Genomic DNA, 25,235 nt, shown 5'->3' on the forward strand with positions numbered 1-25,235 from the left:
CAATACTTTTACTGCAGCACCTAGAATAGTTTATGCTTTATAAACCAGCATTGGGGCATTTATTTGAACTTGGGGAAAAAATGTAAACCCAAATGTAATGCAAATGTCACTTCAATATGAACAAATATGAATCATTGTTCATGTTTAGACAATTATGTTTCATATATCATGAATAAATACAGGTTTATTGATGTTTTTCTACTATTACGTGGGGGACTTTTATTGAGAAAATGTTCGAAATTCTGTGACCCGGACTTACTTTGTTAGTGTTGCTGACGAGCCGCGGATGGCTTCTTCCTCCCAACAAAGATGGCAGCTCCTTTAACCCTGCTTTTAGTTGTAGCTGTAACAATAAGAGCAGTATTATTTAGATCAAGTTTAGCTGAGCTTATACCAGAAAGAGTTGAGGTAGTATCTCCACTAAATGCCTGGAAAAGAGGTAGGCGCTTTATTGATTATCTGTGTAGGGAATTGCTGCTGTTCTGTCTTGCGCTTGCTTGTAGCTGGGCGGCTAGCTTGCTATGCAAACCTAGATAGGTGGTTGGACAGCACCACTAAAAGTGTTATTGAGAGTTCTAGTATTGCTAGTTTTAGTGATTCCACAAAGGAATATAGTAAAATACATGGGAAGTCAGAGAATAATCAAAGCTAGTTAGCTGCCAATGCATGGTATTAGCAGTTACAGGCATTTCGCTACACCCGCAATAACTGCTAAACACGTTTGTGACCAATAACGTTTGATTTGATGTCTTCTGGAATGACAATCAATGGAAGGCTAGCTAAAAAGCTAAGGAAGCAAGGATGGGTAGCTACTACAACAGTGATACATGCATGCTACGTGCTACAATGTAATTTGCTGCTGTTCCCTTTATCTATTGGCTTTAACCTCAATATCCTGTAAAGAAACGGAATGACAGTGCGGTATATTAATTATTAATTATTAATCAGACAGTACATTAGCTCGTGCAAATCTAGCTGACTCAATTCCACGAGATGCAGGTTAGCTATAACAGTTATGTAGTGGAGTTTAGTCAGCTAGTGCAAGTCAAGCCTTATGATAGCTTATATAGATTTGGCTTTAATTTTGATATTGCACTCAAAACGTAAAATGTTCAGGACCAGTTTTGGACTTAAAAGAACTAGCCCCAGCTATCATGGTTGAGAACAATGTGGACACAACAGGCTATACATTATTTTGGTTCCATAGGTTGATGATTTTTTATGGTTTGTTATTTGTAGTTGTGGAAGGCCTGGCTCTCCTGGACCTGGGAGTATCTCCATATGCAGGGGATGTGTTCCATGAGGTCAGTCCCCTCTCGATTCCATTAAACGAGTAACATTCTATCACAATGTGTTGCTTCATAAATGAATACATAAACAAAGTGGTATAATCATGATGTCATCTTATCCCTTTCAGACGCCCCTCATTATATACTTCTTTCACTTTGTTATTGATTATGCAGAGATTGTGTTTATGGTGAGTGCAACCTTTAATAAATATACTTATTCAGTAATAACAGTGTCTATTATGTCACTATACAATTTGATACCTGTATCAAATTGAGGGTCCAGTGTAATTTGATTGCTAGTTTTGCTCATAGACAATTAGCTGGATGCTACAGAGAAACCATCATTTGAGTTTGATTCCCAAAGGTCAAATCCATCCATACATCCATCAATTGTGTTATCTTCCCTCTCTCAACCTGCCCCATAGATGGCAGATGCACTCACTGCGGTGGCACTATACCTAGCAGTGAAGGACTACAACAAGACTGTGGTAAGTGACAAATAATGCCAAAATAAATAATGAATATTGTGTCATGGGATATTATGCATGTCTGCATGACCTAAAAATATGCTTCAAGGTGCCTTGGGATTGGATGTTAGAGATTTCACTTGCATTATGGGTACAGGAACAACAAGCCTTGGTTTGTGACCTAATAAATCCTGCTTACTAAAAGTATTTACTGTGCCTATTTGCTACATCGGCCTACTATTTTAGAACATAGGCTAAATGTTTGTTTAGCCGCCCCCGTATCTGGTTGTCAGGTGTTGTGACAAACACAGGGGTCTCATAAGTTGAGTCACTTCCTCAAGTGTGCAGTGAATTCAAACTACAGGAAAAGCTGAAATGAGTATCACGTCCTGGCTATATTTAGTCTTCTACTACAAAACATTATATTTTCACTTATCAAACAAACTTACTAAAATAGGACGTGGCAGGAGTATTCCATCACAGCCATTGTCTAGTGTTAACACGGTGGTTGGTGTGGTGTCTTTTTGATGTTTCAAGATACCCTGGGATTGGGTGTCCAAGAGCATCAAATCAGTGATGCATTTTTGGTAAATTGTGACTCAGACTGATCTACAAATAATAGTAAGTAGTTATTTATGATGCAAAGAGATTTGTAGATCAGTCAGTCGGCAGTCGACTGCAATGTTGAAGAATCCCAGAGACTTTTGACTTTGCTGTTGCATTATGGGTTCCGGAACAACACAGACTTGGTGTAGTGACACGGCTAGTGGGGTGTGTGTTTCTGCTCCAGTTCAGGAAACAGAAGTACGCCCTGGAGGCTGAGCGCTATCCTCTGGACTGCCTGGAGCTCATCCGCACCCCCAAAGAGATGTACTACATCCCTCTGAAAGTGGCCATGTTGTAAGTACCAGAGAAGGCACAGATCTAGGATCAGCTTACTTTCCCCAGTCCTAACCTTAACCATTAGAGGGGAAAACACAAAACTGACTAGATCCGAATCCAGGGTTAACTTCACCCTACTCCACCTGGCTCAACATGGTCAGCTTAAAGAATAGCTCTGTCAACATTCAATTATACCTTTAAACCTATGGGTGTCTTGTCAGTTTTAGTAAACAGTGTTTACAACTTAATGATGACCTTTAGTTTTTGCTCTCTCACCCTGCAGTTACTTGTTAAACCCTTTCACTATCCTCTCCTGTGTGGCAAAGTCAACCTGCGGGCTTAACAATGCAGTCATCGCACTCTTCATTCTCTGTACAGTAAAAGGTATGTGAACAGCAACAAATGACAAAATAAAAACTATTTTGGTGTGACCCAAACCATGTACTTGCTTGTCGTGTCAATAACTAAATTATTCTCTGATATTGAAGGAAGTTCCTTGATGAGTGCGATATTCTTGGCCTTGGCGACATACCAGTCAATCTACCCCCTCACACTATTTGCCCCAGCACTGCTTTACCTACTACAGGTACGTTCGTATCACTCAGCTGAAAGACTCACTTTTCACAAGGTTTCCATACAATTTGCGACAGCGATCAGTGGTCCCCAGGGGAATGTTACCTGCCCGACTGCAAAGTTTGGTGGACGAGAAATAATGGTCTGGGGCTGTTTTTCTTGTTTCGGGCTAGGCCTCTTAGTTCCAGTGAAGGGAAATCTTAACGCTACAGCATACAATGGCTTTCTGGATGATTCTGTGCTTCCAATTTACATTTACATTTAAGTCATTTAGCAGACGCTCTTATCCAGAGCGACTTACAAGTACATACATTCATACTTTTTTTGTACTGGCCCCCCGTGGGAAACGAACCCACAACCCTGGCGTTGCAAGCGCCATGCTCTACCAACTGAGCTACACGGGGCAACAGTTTGTGGAAGGCCCTTTCCTGTTTCAGCATGACAATTTTTTACATTTTTAATTTATTTTTGGATTTAATCTAGGCAAGTCAGTTAAGAACAAATTCTTATTTACAATGACGTCCTAGGAACAGTGGGTTAACTGCCTTGTTCATTTGCAGAATGACAGATTTTTTACTTGTCAGCTTGGGCATTCGATCTAGCAACCTTTCGGTTACTGGCCCAAGGCTCTAACCACTAGGCTACCTGCCGCCCCAAATGCCCCCATGCACAAAGTAAGGTCCATACAGAAATGGTTTGTTGAGATTGGTGTGGAAGAACTTGAGCCCTGACCTCAACCCCATCAAACACCTTTGGGATGAATTGGAACGCTGACTGCGAGTCAGGCCTAATCGCCCAACATCAGTGCCAGCCTCACTAATACTCTTTTGGCTGAATGGAAGCAAGTCCCCGCAACAATGTTCCAACATCTAGTGGAAAGCCTTCCCAGAAGAGTGGAGGCTGTTGTAGCAGCAAAAGGGGGACCAACTCCGTATTATTGCCCATGATTTTGGAATCAGATTTTCGACGAGCAGGTGTCCACACACTTTTGGTCATGTAGTGTAGCATCGTGTGACTGCAAATTTATCTCGACGTGATGATTAATCTTTGCCTGACGACTAAACTGAATTCTTCTGCCACTCTGTTCGCTACATACTTCAGTCAGACTGCCATCGTTTAAGTTGTTTGTGGTGACGTCAAAATTAGGGGATTTGTACAAAATAAAGTCATCAGCGATTGTATCATCTCTATCCAATGCCACATTTTTAAATCACTGCTTTACTCAAGGGTGTTTTGGCTATGGCCCAACCCATCGTTTTCTGGGACCAGTCAGACCGGTTAGAATCTGTTCCATGGGTGTGGCGTACCGTTTGGCTAGCCAGGCAAGGTTATTCTATCAACAATTATCCAATACATCGTTTCCACCGCAGTTTGTTGCATAATTAATTGTACCGACACAAAAATAACATTGTCGACATTTCTGAAGTTATACCGAGTCTTCCTATTTCCATCACAGCTGCTGTTTTTTTGAATACACTATGACCTGTGGATTGAAACGTGGTTAGTGATATGTGGTCAATCTCTATAGTCCAAAGTGGCTTCCTCACTTTGTCGCCAGTCCTTTATATGCATAGGCATGACAACTTTCACCTGCCCAAGTCCTGGTTGATAGGCATCCACAATATGGGTTCTAGCCTATGCTTTCAGTTCATTACACTTGAAGGAGTCACAGAGTGGAGGCCAAGTTGGACTATTGAGATGCACCCCTGGTGAACATACAAAAATCTGTCCTATCCTTGTCCCGTCTACTTCATTGTACTGATCTGTAAGAACTGAACAGGTCACAGGCAGCCTAATAATGAGCTTCCACCATTCAAGTCTTTTCCACATCAGTGCAAATTAAGGAGAGTAGACCACGAGTCTACGATCAGGTCTTCAGTGTCCATGTTACCTTATTCATTCTGATCTAAATAAAAGGAAAAGCTGATCCTAAATCAGCCCTCCTACTCTGAGATGTTAGATACATTTTGCCTGTGATTTATTAAGCGTTTGAAACATTCATTCTCTCCCTAATGTTTCTATCTTTCCCACAGAGGTTGTACATCCCAGTGAACTGGCAAAGATCCAGCTTCTGGCTCTTCACGACGCAGTACGCCTTCATGTACCTGGGCAGCCTATGTGTCATGGTCTGTCTGTCCTTCTTCCTGCTCAGCTCCTGGGACTTCCTGTCTTCCGTCTACGGATTCATGTGAGTGACACCAGGGTTGGGGTCATTTCAATTCAAGAATTGACAGAATTTAAATGAGATTGACCCCAACCCTGCTGGACACGTTTACTAAGGGAGTTTTTTTTCAGCTTGATGTTGTACACCTTAGCATACAATTACTGTTAATTTGTGCATTGAGAATTCACTAATCGGTGTAAATCTGTTATGAATACGTGTCTTCGGAATATGATTGAGAGAACCTACAACTTTCTCCCACTATAAAAAAATCGAATGAATAAAGTTTGTCTTTGTGGGGATGGCAATTAGGCCTAGCAGACATATTTGGAAGACGAGAGACCCCTATGCTACGGAATGTGTTATGAAAAGGGCCTTTCTGTGTTCCTCTCTGACTGTGTGAATGCTGTTCTCTGTATCCCCCCCCAGCCTCTCCGTTCCAGACCTCACCCCCAACATAGGCCTCTTCTGGTACTTCTTTGCCGAGATGTTTGAGCACTTCCGCCTCTTCTTCATCTGCGTCTTTCAGATCAACGTGTTCTTCTACACCATTCCACTCTCCATCAAGCTAAAGTGAGTCCCTCTTCTCTTTAACCCGCCGTATGGTGAGAATAAGGGAGTTGTTTTCGTGGTGAAAAAGAGCACAGATCTGTGGGGAGAAAATACAGTGAACCTCATTGTAATCTGGCAGCCAGATTTTAATTTAAAAGATTTCTCCAATGCATGCGCATTGCTCAGTGCAATAAACGAGTGAAATATTTTGCCTCCTTATAATGCACGTTGTTGAAGAAAAGTTTTAAATTAGATCACATGGCCCGATTGCAATTAGGTTTATGGTGTCTTTTTGCACGGATGAAAATGTCGCCCAAGTGTTTGGCCTCCTTTCTATGAAGTGGATATTATACTACCACTTGTGTGGTAGTTAATAGTCAGGTTAATTAATTAGTAACCACAATGTTGATGTTGTCCATTGAGGTACTTAGAATTATTAAACCTGATTGTGGTCATTGCAATTATGTTAAATGTATGCTTTTGTTTGTTAACAGTTTATTTGAGCTAACACTGAACCCACAGTCTACAATGGTTACGTAAGGTTACACAGTTAGACCTGTTTTGAGGCCTATTATAAGACTAACACAGTTGGGGTTTGTTTGCAAATCTTTACAGTTGCATACGCTTCAAGCTGTTTTATGTAATCATGTTTGCCTACGTTGGGATCACCTTGCACCTGGATTGTTGCCATGTAAGAACAGAGGTACAACTTCTACTCACCAAACCAAACATTTCTGACCCGTCAAATCAGACCTGAAAAATATACTGAACAAAAATATAAACGCAACATGCAACAATTTTGAAGATTTTACTATAGAGTTAATATGAGCAAATCACTCAATTGAAATAAATAAATTAGGCCCTAATCTATGGATTTCACATGACTGGAAAACAGATAAGCATCTGTTGGTCACAGAAATGTAAAAAATAAATAAAGTAGGGGCGTGGATCAGAAAACCAGTTAGTATCTGGTGTGACCACCTCATGCACCACAATATCTCCTTTGCATAGAGTTGATCAGGCTGTTGATTGTAGCCTGTGGAATGTTGTTCCACTCCTCTTCAGTGGCTGTGCCAAGTTGCTGGATATTGGCGGGAACTGGAACACGCTGTCGTACACGTCGATCCAGAGCATTGCGAACATGCTCAATGGGTGACATGTCTGGTGAGTATGCAGGCCATGGAAGAACTGGGACATTTTCAGCTTCCAGGAATTGTGTACAGATCCCTGCGACATGGGGCCGTGCATTATCATGCTGAAACATGAGGTGATGGCGGCGGAAGAATGACAAAACAATGGGCTTCAGGATCTCATCATGGTATCTCTGTGCATTCAAACTGCCATCGATAAGATGCAATTGTGTTCGTTGCCAGTAGCTTATGTCTGCCCATACCATAACCCCACTGCCACCATGGGGCACTCTGTTCACAATGTTGACATCAGCAAACCGCTCGCCCACACGACGCCTTACACACTACGCTGTCTACCATCTGCCCGGTACAGTTGAAACCGGGATTCATCCATGAAGAGCACACTTCTCCAGTAAAGTTGGTTACGACTCCAAACTGCAATCAGGTCAAGACCTTCGTGAGGACGATGAGCACGCAGATGAGCTTCCCTGAGACGGTTTCTGACAGTTTATGCAGAAACTATTCGGTTGTGCAAACCCACAGTTTCATCAGCTGTCCAGGTGGCTGGTCTCAGACGATCCCACTGGTGAAGAAACTGGATATGGAGTTCCTGGGCTGTCGCGGTTAGACGTGGTCTGCAATGTGAGGCCGGTTGGACTTACTGCCAAAGTCTCTATAATGACGTTGGAGGCGGCTTATGGGAGAAACATTGACATTAAATTCTCTGGCAACAGCTCTCGTGGACATTCCTGCAGTCAGCGTACCAATTGCACACTCCCTCAACTTTTTAGAGTGGCCTTTTATTGCCCCCAGCACTAGGTGCACCTGTGTAATGATCATGCTGTTTAATCAGCTTCTTGATATGCCACACGTTTCAGGTGGATGGATTATCTTGGTGAAGGAGAAATGCTCATTTAATATGGATGTAAACAAATTTGTGCGCAACTTTTTAGAGAAATACGATTTTTATGCATATGGGACATTTCTGGAATCTTTTTTTTTTTCAGCTCATGAAACTTGGGATCAACACTTCACATGTTGTGCTTTATATATTTTTTTCAGTATACATTCATTTCCATTTCAGTGGATATAATTTGCCATTGATGTTCCTGGGTATCATTATGTATATTATTATTGTTGGATAAGGACATGAGCCCGTTTTTATAATTGTATAATTAGCCTGGTGTTATGTGTTCGATGGAATGCTCTGTGCATTGTATTTGGGTAGAGGGAAAGTACAAAGGGAGCCTATCTCTGAGGGCAAGAATGATTCCATTAGGGTTAAATAGGAGCCGTATGTCTGGAGTTAGAGTTGGTAGATCGTAATTACCATTTTATATCTTTACTGTTTTATACCATTATATACTCCTAATAGGAATGAACTTTTGTATATTCTTAGGGATAGAAAGTAGTGTTAGGTTTAAGCTCTTTGTGTATAGTAATTATCTAGTAGACTGCGAGAATGTGAACTCCCCTAGCTCGAGGCCTTTCCTGACTGATTAGAAGACTTGAGAGGCGTTGAGTATGAAGGTTCCGGACTCGAGCTTGGATGATAGCACCACCTGCCCAGCAACAGAGATTGATTGTTCATCCTAGACACAAAAGGGGGGTCTAGTCGGGGTGGGGGGACCAAGTGTTGACGTTATAAACACAGTTGCTTGAGACTTTGTATGGTTTTCTTGCAGCTGCATAACCCAGTGTGGTGAATAGGTCTAGTCTTGAGCTTTCTTTTGGTATTCGTCTGGATTATTGAACCAGAATTTAGAAGCTAACATCATGTATTAACGTATATTAATGCACATACCATTTTATCTAAAGCAACTTACAGTAGGGCGTGCATACATTTGGTATGGGTGGCCCCAGCGGAAATCGAACTCACAACTCTGTTGTTACAACCGCTATGCTCTACTGTGCCACACAGACCACATCTGTGTATATATAATGTATCCCATCTAAACGGGTGACATCTATGCAATCCTGTAAATGATTTTGTCTTAAAATTGCTGCTGTACAGTAGTAACACTCTGCTGTCCTCTCTCTGTCCCAGGGAGCACCCGGTTTTTCTGATCTTCATGCAGATTGCCATCATCTCCATCTTCAAGTCCTACCCCACCGTGGGCGACATCGCCCTCTACATGGCCTTCCTGCCCGCATGGAACCACCTATACAGATGTGAGTGGTTCCTTCCATAGAGATAGATAGAGGACTTATTTTTGTATCTGTGGCATTATAGCGTCTGAGACGGCATGGGCAGCGCCGTTGAGGCTGTCGGCATTTTAAAGTAGTCAATGTTCTTCTTCACGATTGGTTGAGCCCTCCTGATGACCTGGTTGGACATGATTCCAACAGAGTCACCAGGAGGGATCAGCCAATGAAGTTGGAAGTCCCACCCAGTTGACTACATTAAAATGGTGGAAGCCTTTGATGGAGCTGCCCATGCTGATATGGCCTTTGGCCACTGTCATTCTCTATGGTTCCTTCCCATAACCCTTGGGTTGTGTTCGATAGGACACACCGTAGCAAACTGTTTTGCAACAGAAGATGAACAAAAGCATTACTTATTAGACAAGTTTAGATAGGGCCTCCCCACTTTTCAAAGCGCGTTCTTCCGTTTTGTTCCTACTGATCTCAAGGAGAGTTTTGTAAACATGTTTATTAGATCAAATCAAATGTTATTTGTCGCGCCGAATACAACAGGTGTAGACCTTACAGTGAAATGCTTACTTCCATGCCCTAACCAACAATGCAGTTTTTTAAAGAATAAAAAAAATACCTTAAAAAAAAGAGTAAGAAATAAAAGTAACAAGTAATTAAAGAGCAGCAGTAAAATAACAATAGCGAGGCTATATACAGGGGGCACAGGTTAGTCGAGGTAATTGAGGTAATATGTAGGTGGAGTTATTATAGTGACTGGGGGGGGGGGGCAATGCAAATAGTCTGGGTAGTCATTTGATTAGCTGTTCAGGAGTCTTATGGCTTGGGGTTAGAAGCTGTTTAGAAGCCTATTGGACCTAGACTTGGCGCTCCGGTACTGCTTGCCGTGCGGTAGCAGAGAGAACAGTCTATGACTAGGGTGGCTGGAGTCTTGAATTTTTAGGGCCTTCCTCTGACACCGCCTGGTATAGAGGTCCTGGATGGCAGGAAGCTTGGCCCCAGTGATGTAGTGGGCCGTACGCACTACCCTCGGTAAAGCCCCGCATTATCTCAGCTCACTGGTCACCATAGCATCGCCCACCCATAGCTCGCGCTCCAGCAGGTATATTTCACTGGTCATCCCCAAAGCCAATACCTCTTTTGGCCGCCTTTCCTTCCAGTTCTCTGCTGCCAATGACTGGAACAAATTGCAAAAATCACTGAAGCTGGAGACTTATATCTCCCTCACTAATTTTAAGCATCAGCTGTCAGAGCAGCTTACCGATCACTGTACCTGTACACAGCCCATCTGTAAATAGCACACCCAACTAACTCATCCCCATGTTATTTTTTGTTGTTCCTCTTTTGCACCACAGTATCTCTACTTGCACATCATCTTCTGCACATCTATTCACTCCAGTGTTAATGCTAAATTGGAATTATTTCGCCACTATGGCCTATTTATTGCCTTGCCTCCCCAATCTTACTACATTTGCACACACTGTACATAGATTTTTCTATTGTGTTACTGACTATGTCTGTCTATCCCATGTGTAACTCTGTTTTTGTAGCACTGCTTTGCTTTATCTTGGTCAGGTCGCAGTTGTAAATGAGAACTTGTTCTCAACTGGCCTACCTGGTTAAATAAAGGTAAAATAAAAAACATGTTGGTATTACAGACTCAGACAGGGAGAGGTTGAAAATGTCAGTGAAAACACATGCCTGTTGGTCAGCGCATGCACGGAGTACACGTCCAGGTACTCCATCTGGCCTTGTGAATGTTGACCTGTTTAAAACGTCTTATGGCTGCAATCCCGGTAACGGGATGATATGACAACAGCCAGTGAAAGTTCAGGGCGCCAAATTCAAAACAACAGAAATCTCATAATTAAAATTCCTCAGACATACATGTGTCTTATACTATTTTTAAAGTAATCTTGTTGTTAATCCCACCAAAGTGTCCAATATCAAATATGCTTTTCAGAAAAAGCACTACAAACGATTATGTTAGGTCACACTAAACTACAATAAGCACAGCCAATTTTCCAGCGAAAGATAGCAGTCACAAAAAGCACAAATAGAGATAAAATGAATCACTAACCTTTGATCTTCATCAGATGACACTCATAGGACTTCATGTTACACAATACATGTATGTTTTGTTTGATAAAGTTCATATTTATATAAAAAAATCTGAGTTTACATTGGCGCGTTACATTCACTAGTTCCCAAAACATCCAGTGATAGTGCATAGCCACATCGTTTCAACAGAAATACTCATCATAAACGTAGATGATAATACAAGTCATACACTTGGAATTATAGATATAACTCTCCTTAATGCAACCGCTGTGTCAGATTTCAAAAACACTTTACGGAAAAAGCAAACCATGCAATAATCTGAGACAGAGCTCAGAACAATAGTCAAATTAGCCGCCATGTTGGAGTCAACAGAAACCAGAAATTACATGATAAATATTCCCTTACCTTTGATCTTCGTCAGAATGCACACCCAGGAATCCCAGGTCCACAATAAATGCTTGATTTGTTCGATAATGTCCGTTATTTATGTCCAATTAGCTACTTTGGTTAGCGCGTTTGGTAAACAATTCCAAAGTCACAAAGCGCGTTCACTAAAACGTGACGAAAAGTCCAAAAGTTCCGTAACAGTCAGTAGAAACATGTCAAACGATGTATTGAATCAATCTTTAGAATGTTGTTAAAATATATTTTGAATAACGTTCCAACCGGAGAATTACATTGACTTCAGATGAGAGATGGAACGGAGCTGCCTCTCATGTGAGCGTGCGTGGTCAAAGAATGTTCACCTCATGGCAGTGGTGACTCATTCCTGTCTCCTTCGGCCCCCCTTCACAGTATAGTCATCAGACAAAGTTCTACAGACTGTTGACATCTAGTGGAAGCCGTAGGAAGTGAATACTCATTCATATCTCGCTGGGATTTCAATGGGATCTTGGTTGAAACTCGACCAGCCTCAGAATTTCCACTTCCTGTTTGGATTTTTCTCAGGTTTTTGCCTTCCATATGAGTTCTGTTGTACTCACAGACATAATTCAAACAGTTTTTGAAACGTCAGAGTGTTTTATATCCAATACTAATAATAATATGCATATATTAGTAACTGGGACTGAGGAGCAGGCCGTTTACTTTGGGCACCTTTCATCCAAGCTACTCAATACTGCCCCTGCAGCCATAAGAAGTCTTACTCACATCGGCTGCGGAGAGCATGATCACACAGTCGTCCAAAACAGCTGATGCTCTTATGCATGTTTCAGTCTTACTTGCCTCGAAGCGAGCGTAGAAGTAATTTAGCTCGTCTGGTAGGCTCGTGTCACTGGGCATCTCTCGGCTGAGCTTCCCTTTTGTAGTCTGTAATAGTTTGCAAGCCCTGCCACATCCGACGAGCGTCGATGCCGGTGTAGTACGATTCGATCTTAGTTCTGTATTGACGCTTTGCCTGTTTGATGGTTCTTCGGGGGGCATAGCGGGATTTCTTATAAGCTTCCGGGTTAGAGTCCCGGCTGCTGTTCTATCCTGCCAATACAGTGTAAAACCCGCCATCTGTATGATGTTCATGTCGTTATTCAGCCACGACAGATGACGTTGGACATGGAGTGTGCGCTCCTTAACATCGTGTGTCCCTAATATTGTAGTGCAGTAATCCTCAAGCCTCCAAAACCGCAGTACTGCAGGTTTTGTCACAGCTGAGCAGTGTAACACCTGATTCATCTAATCAAGATGTTGATGATCAGTTGAATTTACTACGCCACTACGTCCTTTTCCTCTTAACACACCCAAGTACAGAGAAGGTTCAACGCTTGGCCCCGACCCCTTCATTGTTTTCTGATGTAGAGGAGCTGGATTGCAAGCAGCGTTCCCTCTAAGCTGCGCGTGTGATCGCAGTAGCCAGAGACTGCCACGCAGCTCCTCCGGCACTGCCGGGCAGAGCGCGGGAGAAATATCAGCCCACAGAGAGAAGTACAAGATTGAACTTCACTCAACTTTCTAGAGTTTTCTCAGTTAGTCTGTTACTTTCTCTGTTGATTTATCAACGTTTCCCTTCACTGTGGCAATTGTGATTGAATCAAAGCAATATTGGCCAATTTCTATGCCACATACCGAAACAAAGCGAACTTGTAGGCAGAACGCATGACTCGGCCATACTCTATACAGACCGGTGTGGCATAACTAATTAGAGCTGCAGTAAGCCTATATTCAAATTGACCATTGCCATCTATGGATCTGTGCCATTTACTTTGAACTGCACTGTTTACAGCTGTGGTCATGATTAGATGCGTTTGTTTTGAGATCAAAGCAAGAGCTGCATGTGGCCATTTTGTTCATATCCTTTGCTAGTCAGTGAGTTATTATCCCGGTTATAGATTATTTGTAGTCAGCAATAGGGGAGTGATTGTTTCCTACAAGAGCATGAAAACGTGCACATTTCTAGACATCTTTGAAAAAGTGAGTCAGGTAAAGAGCTTTTTTTTGTTTTAAAGGAGCAGTGTTGTATTTTGATACCGGCTTGAATAAGCTAAGTAGCCAATAGGCAGAGGGTTGCATAATTTGTCTGATTCTCTGTAGTAATGGTTGGGTAAAAGTAATGCATTTTATTTCATTAAGTGATTTCTTGTATCAAACAACACAAACATTTTTCAGTCACCTTGTCTGGAGGATAAGTTGGTAAACAGGTTAATGTCAAGCCCTGCATGTTTTTTTTCATAAGTCTCATGGAATGTAGGCCTACATTGAGCACCACACATTGGCTGCTACTGTAGGCTAAATGATTAGAATTGCTATTTCCATGTGAATATGTTATGGGATGCATTTTCTCCATTGTTTTTGATGGTAGGCCTACATTTTGGTCAAATAGCCACTGTAGCCTACTTGGCCATTGTTAAAACTGTGACTTAAAGCGGGTACAGCCTCTGTGTTCACAGTAAATGTGCACTGGAAGTTGCACAGAATTTTCACAACGTTCAAGTTTGCGCTCAGTAGACCTGAAATTGGCTCATTGACGGAAAAAATTTGAGTGAACATTGAATCCAAGCTAGCCATTGTAGCTTACACCTATCTGGTTCTTACAGATCGGTAAACCTCAAGTGCTCTAGGACAGTGTTTCCCAATCTTGGTTCTGGCTGTACTTTTTTTGTCTTAGCACTAACATACCTGAATCCATTAACATGTTGAACTCTCAGTCGTTGAGTTTGGCGATTACCCCCCCCCCCCTCCCAAAAAAAAGTTTTGTCAGAAAATAGAAAGTGGCATTGTCAGAAAATAGAAAGTGGCATTGTCAGAAAATAGAAAGTGGCATTGTCAGAAAATAGAAAGTGGCATTGTCAGAAAATAGAAAGTGGCATTGTCAGAAAATAGAAAGTGGCATTGTCAGAAAATAGAAAGTGGCATTGTCAGAAAATAGAAAGTGGCATTGTCAGAAAATAGAAAGTGGCATTGTCAGAAAATAGAAAGTGGCATTGTCAGAAAATAGAAAGTGGCATTGTCAGAAAATAGAAAGTGGCATTGTCAGAAAATAGAAAGTGGCATTGTCAGAAAATAGAAAGTGGCATTGTCAGAAAATAGAAAGTGGCATTGTCAGAAAATAGAAAGTGGCATTGTCAGAAAATAGAAAGTGGCATTGTCAGAAAATAGAAAGTGGCATTGTCAGAAAATAGAAAGTGGCATTGTCAGAAAATAGAAAGTGGCATTGTCAGAAAATAGAAAGTGGCATTGTCAGAAAATAGAAAGTGGCATTGTCAGAAAATAGAAAGTGGCATTGTCAGAAAATAGAAAGTGGCATTGTCAGAAAATAGAAAGTGGCATTGTCAGAAAATAGAAAGTGGCATTGTCAGAAAATAGAAAGTGGCATTGTCAGAAAATAGAAAGTGGCATTGTCAGAAAATAGAAAGTGGCATTGTCAGAAAATAGAAAGTGGCATTGTCAGAAAATAGAAAGTGACATTGAAAGGTAGAAAGTGACATTGTTTGAAAAGTAGAGTCCTTTTTGGAAATCAAACCAATTTTAATGTTTCTTATGGTCAATTCGTCAGTCTACAAATTATTTGTAATTATGTTCCGGAACATCCGCTCAAGAAAAAATTGCCCTATGGTCATATAGAGTATGCAGTGTAGGTCACCAAAAGTGCAAACATTTAGTATGCAGGGTCATTGTAAAGCAATGCATTTCCTTCTCCATCCACATTAACTTGTATGCATCCTCCACAAGCGCCATTGATCTAGCTCATCGTTTATAATTGGAAGAGTGAATGGGAAAAGACGTTTTGAAGTTTCCGCACCTGTCTGTGTCACTCAAAAAACAAACTCCATTACTTAACAGCCCTGATTGGTAATTTTAAGATGTTAGGCTTGAAAATCCATTCAGCCATTTTGTCACAGTGACTAACTACCCAAACCAGACACAACTGGTTTCAAGTGGCCAAGCGACGTCACGTGACGGGGCTGTAGTGGAGCAGGTTGAGAGCTTCAAGTTCCTTGTTGTCCACATCACCAACAAACTCTCATGGCCCAAACACACCAAGACAGTCGTGAAGAGGGCACGACAAAGCCTATTCTCCCTCAGGAGACTGAAAAGATTTGGCATGGGTCCTCAGATCCTCAAAAAGTTCTATAGCTGCACCATCGAGTACCGGTACCGAAGCGCCAAGTCTAGGTCCAAAAGGCTTCTTAACAGCTTCTACCCCCAAGCCATAAGACAGCTAATCAAATGGCTACTCGGACTATTTACATATTTTATTTACATTTTATTTAAACTTTATTTAACTATGCAAGTCAGTCAAGAACAAATTCTTATTTACAATGACGGCCTACCCCGGCCAAACCCTAAACAGGACGATGCTGGTCCAATTGTGTGCCGCGCTATGGGACTCCCAATCACAGCCAGTTGTTTTACAGCCTGGAATCGAACCAGGGTCTGTAGTGGCGCCTTAGACCACTGCGCCACTCGGTAGCCCATTGCATTGTCCCCCCCACCCCCTCTTTTACGCTGCTGCCACTCTCTGTTTATTATCTATGCATAGTTACTTTACCTCTACCTACATGTACATATTACCTCAATTACCTCTAACCTGTGCCCCCGCACATTGACTCTGTACCAGTACCCCCTGTATATAGCCTCGCTACTGTTATTTTACTGCTGCTCTTCGATTATTTATTTTTCAACAACAACAAAAAATACATATTTTTTGACTTACCGCTTTTGTTTTCTTAACTGTTTTCTTAACTGCATTGTTAACTGCATTGTTGTTGCAATTTGATTTGATCTCTAACTGCCATCTAGTGGACGAACTGGGAATCAGACAGGGGATATATTTTACATCAGTGGATAGATAGACTTCAGATTTCTCCTTGTATCTAAGATAAAAAATGACTGGGTTCCTATGGGAATTTGCGCATGTTGCTCATGTGCATGTTTAGACCACCATTATGTAAAAAGGGAAGAAAAAATATTTTTTTAATCCTTTTGGAACACTAAGTTACATTTTAGTCATTTAGCAGACTCTCTTATCCAGAGCGACTTACAGTTAGTGCATTCATCTTAAGATAGCTAAGTGGGACAACCACATATCACAGGCATAGAAAATACATTTTTCTTCAACGTACAGTTGAATCCGGAAGTTTACATACACCTTAGCCAAATGCATTTCATCTCAGTTTTTCACAATTCCTGACATTTAATCCTAGTAAAAATTCCCTGTCTTTGGTCAGTTAGGATCACCACTTTATTTTAAGAATGTGAAATGTCACAATAATAGTAAAGAGAATGATTTATTTCAACTTGTATTTCTTTCATCACATTCCCAGTGGGTCAGGAGTGTACATACACTCAATTAGTATTTGGTAGCATTGCCTATAAATTGTTTAACTTGGGTCAAACATTTCAGGTAGCCTTCCACCAGCTCCCCACAATAAGTTGGGTGAATTTTGGCCCATTCCTCCTGACAAAGCTGGTGTAACTGAGTCAGGTTTGTAGGCCTCCTTGCTTGCACTCGCTTTTTCAGTTCTGCCCACAAATGTTCTATAGGATTGAGGTCAGGGCTTTGTGATGGCCACTCCAATACCTTGACTTTGTTGTCCTTAAGCCATTTTTTCACAACTTTGGAAGTATGCTTGGGGTCATTGTCCATTTGGAAGACCCATTTGCGACCAAGCTTTAACTTCCTGACTGTTGTCTTGAGATGTTACTTCAATATATCCACATAATATTCCATCCTCATGATGCCATCTATTTTGTGAAGTGCACCAGTCCCTCCTGCAGCAAAGCACTCCCACAACATGATGCTGTCACCCCCGTGCTTCACGGTTGGGATGGTGTTCTTCGGCTTGCAAGTGTCCCCCTTTTTCCTCCAAACATAACGATGGTCATTATGGCCAAATGGTTCTATTTCTGTTTCATCAGACCAGAGGACATTTCTCCAAAAAGTATGATCTTTGTCCACATGTGCAGTTGCAAACCGTAGTCTGGCTTTTTTATTGCGATTTTTGAGCAGTGGCTTCTTCCTTGCTGAGCGGCCTTTCAGGTTATATCGATATAGAACTTGTTTTACTGTGGATATAGATACTTTTGTACCTGTTTCCCCCAGGATTTTCACAAGGTGCTTTGCTGCTGTTCTGCGATTGATTTGCACTTTTCGCACCAAAGTACGTTCATCTCTAGGAGACAGAACGCGTCTTCATCCTGAGCAGTGTGACGGCTGATTTCTTTTGATTTGTCCATGATGTCAAGCAAAGAGGCACTGAGTTTGCCTTGAAATACATCCACAGGTACACCTCCAATTGACTCAAATTATGTCAATTAGCCTATCAGAAGCTTCTAAAGCCATGACATAATTTTCTGAAATTTTCCAAGCTGTTTAAAGACACAGTCAACTTTGTATGTAAACTTCTGACCCACTGGAATTGTGATACAGTGAATTATAAGTATATTCTGTCTGTAAACAATTGTTGGAAATATTACTTGTGTCATGCACAAAGTAGATGTCCTAACCGACTTGCCAAAACTATAGTTTGTTAACAAGACATTTGTGGTGGTTGAAAAACGAGTTTTAATGACTCCAACGTAAGTGTATGTAAACTTCCGACTTCAACTGTAGCTGTCAGAGCTAGAAGGGGGGTTAGGAGGCTTGAAGTGCAAGTGCTGGTTAAGTCTTTTTCTTAATTTTTTTGGGGGGTGGGGGTCGAGATGAGTATTATTTAACATACTGTTTTAAGAGGTAGGGTTTCAGATATTTTCGGTAAGATGGGCAGGGACTCTGCTGTCCTAGCTTCAGGGGGAAGCTGGTTCCACCATTGGGATGCCAGGACAGAGAAGAGCTTGGACTGGGCTGAGCGGGAGCCAAGAGACCTGAGATGGCAGTACGAAGTGCTCTGGTTGGGGTGTAGGTTTTGAGCATAGCCTGAAGGTAGGGAGGGGCAGTTCCTCCTGCTGTTCCGTAGGTAAGCACCATGGTCTTGTAGTGGATGCGAGTTTCAACTGGAAGCCAGCGGAGTGTGCGGCAGAGCGGGGAGACACGAGTGAACTTGGGAAGGTTGAAAACCAGGCAGGCTGCTGCGTTCTGGATAAGTTCCAGGGGTTTGATGGCACAAGCGGGGAGACCAGTCAACAGTGAGTTGCGGTCGTCTAGACGGGAGAGGACACGTGCCTGGATTAGGACCTGCGGTGCTTGCTGTGTGAGGTAGGGTCGTACTCTACGGATGATGTGGAGCATGAGCGGTTCACTGCTTTGATGTTTGCAGAGAACGACAGGGTGTTGTCCAGGGTCACGCCAAGGTTCTTTGCACTTGGGGAGGGTGACACTGTGGAGTTGTCAACTGTGATGGAGAGGTCTTTGAGCGGGCAGGCCTTCCCCGGGAGTAAGAGCAGTTTTGTCTTGTTGAGCTTCTTTTTTTTTTTAAACCTTTATTTAACAGGTAAAAATGTATTTGAGGTGAGCTTGAGGTGGTGGGCCGACATCCAAGTTGAGATATCAGACAGGCACGCAGCGATGCGTGTCGCGACCTAGGTGTCAGAAGGGAGGGAAGGAAAAAAGTAGTGTCATCCGCATACCAATGATAGGAGAGACCATGTGAAGATATGACTGAGCTGAGTGACTTGGTGTATAAAGAGAAGAGGAAAGGGAAAGGGCCTAGAACCAAGCCCTGGGACACCAGTAGTGAGAGTACGTGGTGCAGACACATCCTCTTCACGTCACCTGGTAGGAGCGGCCTGCCAGGTAGGATGCAATCCAAGAGTGCATGGCCTGAGACGCCCATCACTGATCACTGAGAGGGTGGAGAGGAGGATCTGATAGTTCACAGTGTCAAAGGCAGTGGATACATCTAGGAGGATGAGAACAGAGAGAGTCGGCTTTGGCAGTGCGGAGAGCCTCCTTGTAGAGCGTGGTTACTGATAGTAAGGAGTGAGTAATGCTAACTGTTTCAAGTTTACTTTTTTATGAACTGGAGTTCATTGAGTCATGTCAATAATGTATTTATTATTGACATGAGGTACGATAAAGACATTAACACATTTCATGATCAAGAATCCAATGCATTGCACCACCATTTGGCTTGCAATAATTCCGAATATTTATGAGTTAGGGGTAACTCCTACAAGAAAAAAACTTTTGGCCCAATAACCCTCTTGTCAGAAAGGAATGTTATGACTAGATTATTTACAGTACCAGTCAAAAGTTAGGACACACCTACTCAGTCTAGGGTTTTTCTTTATTTTTACTATTTTCTCCATTACAATAGTGAAGACATCAAAACTATGAAATAATACATATGGAATCATGTAGTAACCAAAAAAGGCAAAGGGTGGCTATTTGAATAATCTCAAATATATTTTGATTTGTTTAACACTTTTTTGGTTACTACATGATTCCATATGTGTTATTTCATGATTTTGATGTCTTCACTATCATTCTACAATGTAGAAAATAGTAAAAATAAAGAAAAATCCTTAAATGAGTAGGTGTGTCCAAACTCTTTTGACTGGTACTGTACACTGAACCAAAAATATAAACACAACATCTTTTTTTTACTGAGTTAATATAAAGAAAAAAGGTCATTTTAAATTCATTCACAAGACCCTAATCTATGGATTTCACATGACTGGGAATACAGATATTTTTTTTTATTTTTTTTAAGTAGGGGCGAGGATGAAAAAAAAACAGCCAGTATCTGGTGTGATCACCATTTTCCTCATGCAGAGCGAAACATCTTCTTTGCATAGAGTTGATGAGGTGGAATGTTGTCCCACTCCTCTTCAATGGCTGTGTGAAGTTGCTGGATATTGACAAGAACTGGAACACGCTGTCGTACACGTCGATCCAGAGCATCCCAAACAGGCTCAATGGGTGACATGTCTGGTGAGTATGTAGGCCATGAAAGAACTGGGACATTTTCAGTTTCAAAGGAATTGTGTACAGATTCCTGCAACATGGGGATGTGCATTATCATACTGAAACATGAAGTTATGGCGGCGGATGAATGGCACAACACGGTATCTCTGTATTCAAATTGCCAACAATAAAATGCAATTGTGTTCGTTGTCTTTAACATATGCCTGCCCATACCATAACCCTATCGCCACCATAGGGAAACTCTGTTCACAACGTTCATATCAGCAAACTGCTCGCCCACACGACGCCTTACACGCTGTCTGCCATCTGCCCGGTACAGTTGAAACCGGGATTCATCCGTGAAGAGCACACTTCTCCAGTGTGTCAGTGGTCATCGAAGGCGAGCATTTGCCCACTGAAGTCGGTTCTGACGCCAATCTGCAGTCAGGTCAAGACCCTGGTGAGGACGACGAGCTGATGAGTTTCCTTGCGACGGTTTTTGACCGTTTGGTACAGAAATGTTTCGGTTGTGCAAACCCGCAGTTTCATCAGCTGTCCAGGTTGCTGGTCTCAGACGATCCCACAGGTGAAGAAGCCGGATGTGTGGAGGTCCTGGGCTGGCGTGGTTACACGTGGTTGTGAGGCTGGTTGGACGTACTTCCAAATTCTCTAAAACGACGTTGGTAGAGAAATGAACATTACATTTTATGGCAACCGCTCTGGTGAACATTCCTGCTGTAAGCATGCCAATTGCACACTCCCTCAACTTCAGACATATGTGGCATTGTGTTGTGAAACAAAAATGCACATTTTAGAGACCCCCTTTCTGGGGACTATTTGTTTCAGCTCATAAAACATGGGACCATGTTGCATTTTGTCTTTTTGTTCAGTATAGTACACTGAGTGTACAAAACATTAAGAACACCTGCACTTCCCATGAGACTGACCAGGTGAAAGCTATGGTCCCTTATTGATGGCACTTGTTAAATCCACTTCAATCAGTGAAGATGAAGGGGAGGAGACGGGTTAAAGAAGGGTTTTTAAGCCTTGAGACAATTGAGACATGGATTGTGTATGTGTGCCATTCAGAGGGTGAATGGACAAGACAAAATATTTAAGTGCCTTTGAACGGGGTATGGTAGTAGGTGTCAGGCGCACCAGTTTGTTTCAAGAACTGCAAAGCTCCTGGGTTTTTCACACTACAGTTTCCCGTGTGTCTCAAGAATGGTTCACAACCCAAAGGAAATCCAGCCAACTTGACACAACTGTGGGAAGCATTGCTTTCGACACCTTACCCGACAAATTGAGGCTGTTCTGAGTGCAACGGGGGTGGGGGGGGTGCAACTCAATATTAGAAAGGTGTTCTTAATGTTTTGTACACTGTATATTGTCTATTTATTTGATGTCTTTGTTTTCCTTGTGTCTTCCAGTCTTGAGAAATATATTTCTGGTGTCGGTTGTGTTGTTGGCTTGCTCCGCCTTGTTCCCCGTCCTCTGGCACCTCTGGATCTACGCTGGCAGCGCCAACTCCAACTTCTACTACGCCATCACGCTGCTCTTCAATGTGGCACAGGTGAGTGGGCTGGCATAGGCAGGAAAGGGTAAGTTAGCATGGGGACAGGCAACTTAAGTGTATTTTTCATCTAATCCTAGGGCAGGGATCATTAACTAGATTCAGCCGCAGGCTATTTTTTTTTCTTGAGCGGATGGTCGGAGGGCCGAAGCATAATTACAAATAATTTGTAGACTGCAAATTGACCGCAAGAAGCCCAAACACATATGTTTGACTAAAACGTAATAATTTCAAACCTTGCTTACATTTGTATACAATCACCTGTCTCTCTCTTATGTGTGGGAACAAATTTCTAAAATTAAAATATTTCCTGGTGTTTTTAAAGTCTTATGTCCAACATAAAACTATATTTTTTGCTCAAATCTTTGGGGCCAAATAAAACCACCCATGTGCCAAATTCGGCGCACGGGCCACCAGTTGGGGACCTTGTCCTTGGGTATGGCCAAGTCTTTTGCCTTGGGATTGAAATGCTAGTAGTATCATATTTAACATTGTTGGTCTTGAGCTAGGGTATGTTAACTGCCGCAGCCTGCTATTCCCAAATGACACCCCTGGGGCATCTCACCAAGATCAGTGATACAGTGAGTCTGGCTACGGACCAGAATATGTCAAGTTTGTATGTAAAAGAGGCTTATGATGTCACCTATAATGAATAGTGGAGGCAGTAAAACAGGTAGACTTATTGGGAGACCTTCCCATTGTTAAGCCCCCAGATAGACATCCTAAATAAACGGCAGCCATTTTGCATTTGACAACCGCAGATACCGTTCCCTTCAGTGTCCGTTAACACTCACAAATCCCTTGTCTGGAGTTGAAATCATGGTAGTACAGAGCGGATGGGAATGCAGGACTGTTTGTCCTCGGCCATGTCCTTCACTAATTCATCTGCTCTGGAACAGATGATGTAGAAACCAAGGTTTTGGGTTACCTGTCAGAGTATGACAATGATATCACTGTCTAACACTGTTTAACGGAAAGGCCGGTAAAACTGGGCGTAAGACGCTTTGGGATAAAATAGCTAATTTTAGTCCATTGAGACTTTTCTTCCTGGTCTTCTCAGCTAAGGACATAAGCAGGATCCGCAAAGACTGAACAAACATTCTGTTTTCATCTCTGGAGCAGAAAATGACGATAATGGCATCTTGGGGGGGGGGGGGGTCGTTCATAATTGGACGGTGTTGGTTCGAACAAAACAAGGCACTTATTCCGTTCACACGGAGCTCTGGCCATTTGGACTATTATGGACGGATTCCCAGATGAAGCCTATTCAGAGACTTCCCAGTCTGCTCAATTATACACTTGAGTGGACTATTTCTAAAGACGGACCTGTCAACATATGTTGTTTTCGTAGATGTGAATGGTATTTAGATAAGCGGTGCGAGATTGTGGTGAACCTGCCTGTCCAGTTTTGAGAGAAACAGTCTTGAGATTAACCTGGTCAGTTTTGCTCGCTGACCACTTTGGCTGACACACATTTCCCATTTCTCTGATAGTATGACTTTGCCTGAGATTACATCATTTCAAAAGGAAGGAGAAGGCCAAACCATTCCACACATGGTTTGGAGAAGCTCCCAGACCTTTTTATGTGGCAATGTTTAAAATGTACAGGTTGTATAAAGATGTCATATATTATATAGCTTGTAGCTGTGAAATCAGTTTGATGGGGGAGTACAGTACGTAATAACTGTTGAAATTCACCTAACCACAGATGGATGTTACTTTGTTCCTTCTCAGATCTTGCTGGTGTCGGACTACTTCTATGCGTACCTGCGGCGAGAGCACCACCTGACCCATGGCTTGTACCTGAAGAGGAAAGACGGCAGCGAGGCCACTCTGGTTCTCAAGTAGACGACGACAAACTCTCACACACACTTGCACGCGCGCACGCAGGCAAGGATGGGACATGGGTGACAGACCCATACCTGACTGACAGTGACTGTGAACATTACCCCACCCGTTGTTCTTAATTCTGAGGTCGTACTTTTAAGCAAACATGCCACCCACCCAACCAACCACCTGCTCCCCCATAGACCAAAGCCTTAGTGTTTCTGAAGTTACTTCTGGTACAGAAATGAAGGATGGAGCAGATATGGAGTTGAAGAGGGTGGGATGGAAGTTGAGTGCCATTTGCTCTTTCCATGCTCTTTCGCTCCAGTGAGTAGGTGACAAATCTTGTTGTGGCGGGTAGGTGATGGTGTTGCTTGTCCTTTTCTTTTGTTTAATTTGGTTATAGTTTTTTTTTTCCTGGATTTCCTTTCTTATGCTTTTGGTAATTGCTGTCACTCATTGAAAACTAGCAGATGACTTGAGCAGATGTGAGCCTTTGGGTACTTGGGAGCACACAGGAACCAGACAGTTCTGCATTTAGGCTGTTTACCAGCAGAGGGCGTCGCTTGAACATGAAAACCACAGGGGCTTGTCAGTCAATCTAGTGTTTACTGGAAGAAACAGCCTCCACATTTGGGTCGTGTTCATTAGGGCGCCCAACTGAAAATGTGTAAAAAAAATAATAATAAAAAAATTGCATTTCTTATTGTCCAAGTAGTTCACCTCTGTTCCAGTATGTTGTCTTCTGTTTAGTGCCTAATGAACAAAACCCTTTATTTTGTGTTTTACTAATACACTTACCAACATTTTGTACACAGTTATTGTAGGACAAAGTGTTAAGTTGGTACTCTTCTCTCAATGGATATCTGATGGGCCTAACTAACTGCATTGTCACTATTTGCAATACTATAGGAAAAAGATATCGGGATAAGACACCTGTTTACTGGAGTGTCTTATCTGAGAGAAATGTAGTCTGATAACCCTGTACCCAGTGGAAATTTGATATGATCTGGATTCCTCACTATCTGAACTCTCGTGATGCACTCTGCTTGTTGAACGTGATCCAGCATGAATGTTCATGTATGCCATTTTTATGTGTACATACATATACAGTATTTATTTGACAGCACTAATTTTGTTCATTTTTTTCTTCTGTAATTTTCTAAATGGAGGAGTACTTTAGTTGTTTTGATATGTTTCTGTATTTTTTCTTCTTCATGATATTAAAGACCAGGGTGATTTTAAAACGGATCATGTTCTATTTGCTGAATGATGATTACATTACAGGT

The 25,235-nt window shown here is 42.1% G+C and overlaps 1 protein-coding gene across 1 annotated transcript; it reads left to right on the forward strand.

Moving 5' to 3' along the window:
* The first annotated feature begins 274 nt into the window (after positions 1–274).
* LOC129814816 (phosphatidylinositol glycan anchor biosynthesis class U protein-like) lies at positions 275–25,193 on the forward strand. Its single transcript, XM_055867874.1, has 12 exons — positions 275–439; positions 1,240–1,304; positions 1,418–1,477; positions 1,715–1,777; positions 2,547–2,656; positions 2,922–3,022; positions 3,127–3,224; positions 5,245–5,399; positions 5,802–5,945; positions 9,102–9,226; positions 21,977–22,119; positions 23,854–25,193. Exons 1-12 carry the CDS (start codon positions 310–312, stop codon positions 23,965–23,967), a joined length of 1,308 nt encoding a protein of 435 aa, XP_055723849.1. The 5' UTR covers positions 275–309; the 3' UTR covers positions 23,968–25,193.
* Positions 25,194–25,235: the final 42 nt, after the last annotated feature.

Source organism: Salvelinus fontinalis, chromosome 18, assembly GCF_029448725.1.
Source record: "Salvelinus fontinalis isolate EN_2023a chromosome 18, ASM2944872v1, whole genome shotgun sequence".
Lineage (NCBI taxonomy): Eukaryota > Metazoa > Chordata > Actinopteri > Salmoniformes > Salmonidae > Salvelinus > Salvelinus fontinalis.

Coding starts and splice junctions, on each gene's coding strand:
- LOC129814816 (XM_055867874.1), top strand. CDS start 310: ATGGCAGCTCCTTTAACCCTGCTTTTAGTTGTAGCTGTAACAATAAGA. Junction 3,225..5,244: donor CACTGCTTTACCTACTACAG/GTACGTTCGTAT, acceptor TCTTTCCCACAG/AGGTTGTACATCCCAGTGAA. Junction 5,400..5,801: donor TCTTCCGTCTACGGATTCAT/GTGAGTGACACC, acceptor ATCCCCCCCCAG/CCTCTCCGTTCCAGACCTCA.